The sequence below is a fragment of the Lonchura striata genome, chromosome 20 (genome assembly GCF_046129695.1).
Source record: "Lonchura striata isolate bLonStr1 chromosome 20, bLonStr1.mat, whole genome shotgun sequence".
In the NCBI taxonomy this organism is placed as follows: Eukaryota; Metazoa; Chordata; class Aves; order Passeriformes; family Estrildidae; genus Lonchura; species Lonchura striata.
The window spans coordinates 4341945-4347944 of NC_134622.1; the positions used below are offsets into that span (position 1 = coordinate 4341945).

Genomic DNA, 6000 nt, shown 5'->3' on the forward strand with positions numbered 1-6000 from the left:
TTGACAGTCACAGAGATCAAGGGACAAATAAGAACATTACATTATTCTTAAGAAAACACTCAATATTTATGAGTATATTAACTCCATGTAATAAAGGCCACATTCTCTGGCTGTGATGGCTTGGATGCTTTGGGGATAAAATTAATCAACATGCATGAAAGGGGATCTCAGAGTCAAACAGGAAAATCTGCACATAATAACAAAGATAGTTAGTATCTGGCAAACCTACAGCACAAGGAAGAAAAAAATCCTATGATTAAACATAATAAGACTTCACTTGAAATGTAAAATACTCTGGAACAAATCCTGCCAACTCGCATAAGAATCAGCAAACAGGAAGCAGCAGCCTTTGCAATAAAGCCCATCCCACAGGGAAAACAACACTAGAGAACAAGATACTATGGCACAGTCCCTGTCATTGTGCTGCAGAACATTTTCTGTCTCCTGCTTTTGAAGTGCACGAGGTTCAAGTCTAACTTCAGCTCCCAAAGCAGGACTTGTTCAATTCTGAGTCAGTAACAGGTCCCTGCTGCCCAAGTAAAACACTGTCATCCTTTCACAAACTCTCACATGTGTGAGCTGGCAGCACTACTGCCTCAAGTGCATTCTGTCAGTATTATTTTCTAATATTTTCCAGCATTACAGCCCTTCCAGAGCTGTGTCTTAATACTTCCCTCCCTAGAGCTATGAGCACTGAGTATAGTCTTGTTACGAGAGGAGAAGGGGCTCTTTTTATCCTATTCCATGTGAAATCTCTGGCTACATTCACTATGAAGCACTCAATGGGGCACTATGTTACTATCAGAAATGTGAGCTCACAAGTAAAAAGAAGCCGTTTTAGCTCACATCCTCTTCAATGTCTTTGCACTTGAGAGTTAGTGCTGAACCTTTCCTAACCCTTCAGCTGGAGTCTGTAGTACATAGTTGTAAACTTGACTTTCAACTTTCCGTGATCATTTGCATGTGTGTATCTTCAAAGAATGGCATTTGATTTGCAACTATGTGTTGTAATGAGAGGCTAATTAACACAAATACAGTTATTAGCAAGTTGCAGACACTTAAAGGACAAAAACAGCTGACCAAAGTCTGTGACATACTGTGTGACAGGGATGGAGAACCTCAAGGATGAACTGATACCAGCCAAGGCTCTGCCACTAACTCCATTACCACAGGCAAATCACCAGCATTCTGCAACTTGGTTTCCCCTTCTGCAGTGGGACAGTGAGACTCATTTACTTTTCTGGGTAGTTCTGCAGCTTAATTAAATCGTTACCTTTAAATTAAAGCACTACAGAAATGCCAGGAAGTAGCATCTGAATTAGAAGGTGGAGGTGACACCCTAATGAAGCAAGACTATTTTCATCGTCAACAGCAGGCACAGTAAAAGGTCACCCATGGTATAATTGTGAAACCACATTCCAAGCTTCTGAAAGTTTGGAAGGCAAGATGACTTTTCCCAAAACTTCATTAAGGAAGAAGATATGTCCTAGCATCATGGGATGGCTGAAATCCTACAGTTTCACAGGAAATCTGCAATGGTTTCATTACTTTTGTTTTCCCCTTGTCCTTACTCGTTTGCTATCCTAACAGCAGTGAAATATCACAGCTTTTGAAAGAATGCTTTCTCTCCAGGCAACTGTTGTCAGTATGATCAAAGACCTATTAAGAAAATTGCAGAGGATCATTTCCCTTCAAAGTGGTAATGGTCAGCACTGATTGAGTTTTCAATCTTTTCTTTACAAGAGCCACAGTAGAGGCACTGGCACTTTTTGTCTGGGACAGCTTCTTCCAAATATCAGTATGTTCCATACTTCACACATACTGGAAATTTCCAACTCTTTGTAAACATAAGGATCTTATTGAAATACTCACTACTGCTGTACAGACTCTTTATTTTTAAGCACTGGAAGGAACTTATTCTGAAACATTAAGAAACAGGCCAGTCCTCAGTGGAGGCCCATTTTCATCATGGATTCCCAAAAAAGCAGCAAACTTAGTGTCAGGTGTGAAGCTGTGTATGCCCTGTATCTTGGAAACTGCACTCGAGCTCTGTCCCAGATACCAAAAAGGCACATCCAATCATAAACTCATTTAGTCCATACTGGGAAGTCATTAAACCAAAGCCAGGAAAATAAGCAGCTACTTCCTTGTGTGTTGCACTTGAAAAAAAGATTACCCAAACCCAAATAATTATACACAATGTTTATGTGTCCAGAGTGTAAACACCAAGAAATAATACGTTTGCTGTTTGCTTTGTAGCAATGCAAAAGATTTTACTTTTAAGAGCAAGATGTGCTATAGGACAGGTCAGCCTAGTTCTTCCTATCACATAAGATGCTCTTACATTGACTGGATACATGCTATCCAGCTTCTGTGAGGCTATGTTAGAAAATAGTGGAAGACACTCAGGAAATTACATCTGGAACTAACTCTGTGTATGATTTTTTCCCCAGTAAATAAATATACTTGCATACACTTGTTTATATATATATGTATATATGTGTGCGTGTGTGTATACACACTAAATATATACTTGCTTTTTCTTATACTTTTTGGCCAACCAAAATGATTGCAACTAAGTTCTCAAGTAAGACAGAAGATGTACTTGGGGTATTGTGCCCATACAGCTGGATACACTGTTGGCCTATGTCTGTCTGTCAGCTGCCTGCTAATTCCTTTTGAGGCCACTGACCTGCCTTTGACTAAATTTGACAGCAGGAAGAAATCCCAAAGCTTCCAACACTTTCATTTTTAAAAAATAGTTGGGTAGATGCAAGCCTCTTACAAGACAAGAAGAGAAAGGCTAATGACAAAGGTCAACTTATTTGACATCAGAGAATCCACAGCAGGGATCGCCCTAGAGACAAATCCTCAGGAACCAGTTTCCATTGGTACTGCTGCTCTCCTAACACTTTGTTTCCAATAGAGCTGGAACCAGAAATTAATTCCAGTTCTCACAACAGTCCACTTGCCTTAGGTAAATCATAACTTCTGATGCTACTTCCCCTGCCATAACATGGCTGGTGTTAAAATCTCTTATTACGTTGCTGCAACAATTCATATTTGAAATGTACTTTGAAGGTCTGGAGAGTTGTATTTACTAATTATTACCTGTCTTGAGACATAAGCTGCATATTCAAAGTGCTAGCTTGATTCATCTGCAAGTGCACATCACATAAGCATGTGGTATGTGCTAAGACTCAAAATACAAAAGTAAAGATTACTTTTAGAGAAGACTTTATAATCAAGTCAGTTTTGAGCTCAAAACATATAATTTTTATTACCACAACTCTTCTATTACACTGGATTTAAATTATTTCATGTTTTAGATTAGCACTTTATATAACACCAGTTTGAAAAGTAAATACTAATTGACAGAAGACAAAGTCCATGCAAAGTTTGATTCTGTCCCCAAAGGCAAGTCTGATGTCTGAGATCTTAAACCTTTGATATCTAGCTGAATGTTAATAGATAAGTTCCACAGGGCAGTTATTGAGCACAGTAATACCAGAGCTTGTCCTAGAAATACCAGCTATCACAGACTGGGTTTGGCAATGCCACATTACAGTAGGCAGGCATTTTTATCTTCTGCTTGGTCAGGCACTTTCCAGCCTTTCCAGAAAAGCTTTCAGTTTTTGCAGGCAGAAAAATCAGATGGCAAAGGTCTTGGTGGAAGTGCTAGAGCAAATAGGTGAACTAGATGGGATTTTTTTCTTAAGAATGCATGTTAGAGGAATAGCTTCCTAAAAATGAAGCTGACCATGCATTAAAGGTGCTTTGAAAAACTCAATTTAGAGAGGTCCCTATTTGAGGGCAAGGGAGCACACTACAACTTCCTTCAATAATAGCAGCTTAACCTTCTATCTTCAAGCTTCCTTCTGTAACAGACTGACTACCAGCAGAGAACTTAATACCTTCCAATACTGGCCTTTACATTTCCTGAAGGAACAAGCCACATCTAAAAAGAAAAACAAAAAATCCACAATGGTGCCAGCTAAATTCTCCTTGTAATCCTCCCCATCTCCCTACTCCAGACAAAATAAATACAACCTGGCCAACTAATTCTAACAATGGTGACTTAGATTTATGTCCCTTGCTCTCTATCACTGCCCTACAAACATATATTATTTTAATGTAGTATAAACAAATATTGGATTTGCTTAACACCACATTGAGTCCTAGTGATTAAAACATATATATGCATAGAGAAAAATTTATACATGCACAAACCCCTTTGTAAACTCTGAAGATAAAATTATCAGTATTGCCAAACAGAGAATATGTATTATATTCTAATGACATGAGACGGTTGATTACCAACAAGCCTACTTCATTTCTAATTAGAAAAAGTTCAGTGATGATCTTCTTCCCTGCTGTTATTGCCTGACAAGAATAAACAAGGAGTCCTCTCTAGGGATGGCACAGTAAACATCCAAACAGACATTTGCTTTGGAGCGGAGCTTCACAGTAGTAGTAAGTACTGAGGAGCATAGTGGTTCACACACTACGGCTGGTCACACATCCACCAGCGCATGATTTTAAACATTTACCTTAAGAAACCCGAGCTCTGCAAAGTGCATTGCAGCTGCCTAGCTGCTCCTCCTGCGGCCGCTCCTGCCAGCTCTGCTGTCACCTGCTCGGGAGTTCTGCAGCGAAGGGACCCTCCTTGGCACAGGGCTGAAGGGCAGCCGGCTGTTCCAGGCTGGACGCGCTCCGCAGAAACAAAGCAAAGGGGATTTGCTTCGCTGCGATTTTCACCCAGGGACACACCGCGCTCGCACGTCTGGCAGCAGCCTGTGTGTCTCCGGCCGCAGCTGCACCTGTCGCCCGCAGCCTTCACCCCCGTGCGGGATCGATACCGCGTCTGCCATCGCCCAGCCTCGCCGAGCGCCCTCCGCTCCCACCGCCGCTGCCTCCCGAACCCCACCGGGCACCCATTCCGCCATCGAGCCCACACAAACAAAGGGCGCTCCTCTTATTTTCGGTAAAATTCAGACAAACTAGAGAACAATACCGGAGCGGCCGCACAATGGGCACCGGCCGCGCCGCATCCCTCACGCCATGCCTCCTCTCCAGCCCCGCTGACCCGAGCCCGGGACAGCCCCGGGACGGCGGCGGCTGCACCGCGCCCGGGCAGGGCTGTCCCCGGGCAGCGGGGGATGCTCTCAGAGCCGCGGGGTGCGCTCACCTGCCACGGTGTACCGGTCCAGGTAGTTGAGCACGTTGCCCACGCTGAGGATGCCGGCGGCCGCTACCCGGGCCCGGCCGAGGGTCGGCGCCTTGCGGAGGGCGGCGGGGCGGTCGGGGTGCTTGCCGGCCGCCGGGGGGTTCATCCTGCCCGACAGCGTCTGCACCTCGCCCTCGGCACCCCGGCCGCAGCAGCCCCGCTCGCCGTCCTCCTCCTCCTCCTCGTCGCCAGCTCGGAGCCGCCCGCCGCAGACCGGGCTGCTGCCGGAGGAGCCGTCGCTTTCCAGGCACATCATGGACTGCGGGAGGGAACCTCGGCGTGCGGGAGCCCGGGCGGGGAGACCGATGGACGGGCGGACAGACGGACGGAGAAGGCGAGCGGAGCGCGCTCAGCGCCGCATCCCGCGGTCGCCCCGAGCCTGCCCGGGACAGGCCGGCTCTGACAGCCCGGGCGGGGCCGGGGCCGGCGGGGCGGGGCGCGGGGAGGATCCGCCCCTTCCCCGCCCCGCCCCGAGCGCGCCCCGCCCAGCGGCCCGAGGGCTCCGCGCGGCCGCCGGGAGCCGGCCCAGCAGGTGCCTGCTCGCCCGTGCTGTGCAGCGCTCCGGCGGCCGTGCGCGCACCACCCTCAGCCCGTCTCGGGCGCCTTCTCATCCCCCCTCAGACAGCCCCGAGAGGTCCGCCAGCCGCTTAGGTCGGCGCCTCATCTGTTTCCAGCGTGGGCCTGAGGGTGTCCCTCCAGCACTCTCCGGTGCCCTGAGGGAAGCCCTCGGCCCCGCCAGGAGCGGGCCGTCCCTCAGCCGTGCCGGCGGTGCC

At 47.0% G+C, this 6000-nt stretch overlaps 1 protein-coding gene across 1 annotated transcript in view; it reads right to left on the reverse strand.

The window, feature by feature from the left end:
* The window catches only part of LOC110482089 (sphingosine-1-phosphate transporter SPNS2), a 133604-nt gene extending 127991 nt beyond the window's left edge, over positions 1-5613 (reverse strand). Inside the window, exon 1 of the mRNA XM_021551033.2 lies at positions 5189-5613. Within this exon, the coding sequence (XP_021406708.2) occupies positions 5189-5483 (295 nt within the window). The 5' untranslated portion in view covers positions 5484-5613. The remainder of the gene's footprint in view (positions 1-5188) is intronic.
* Positions 5614-6000: the final 387 nt, after the last annotated feature.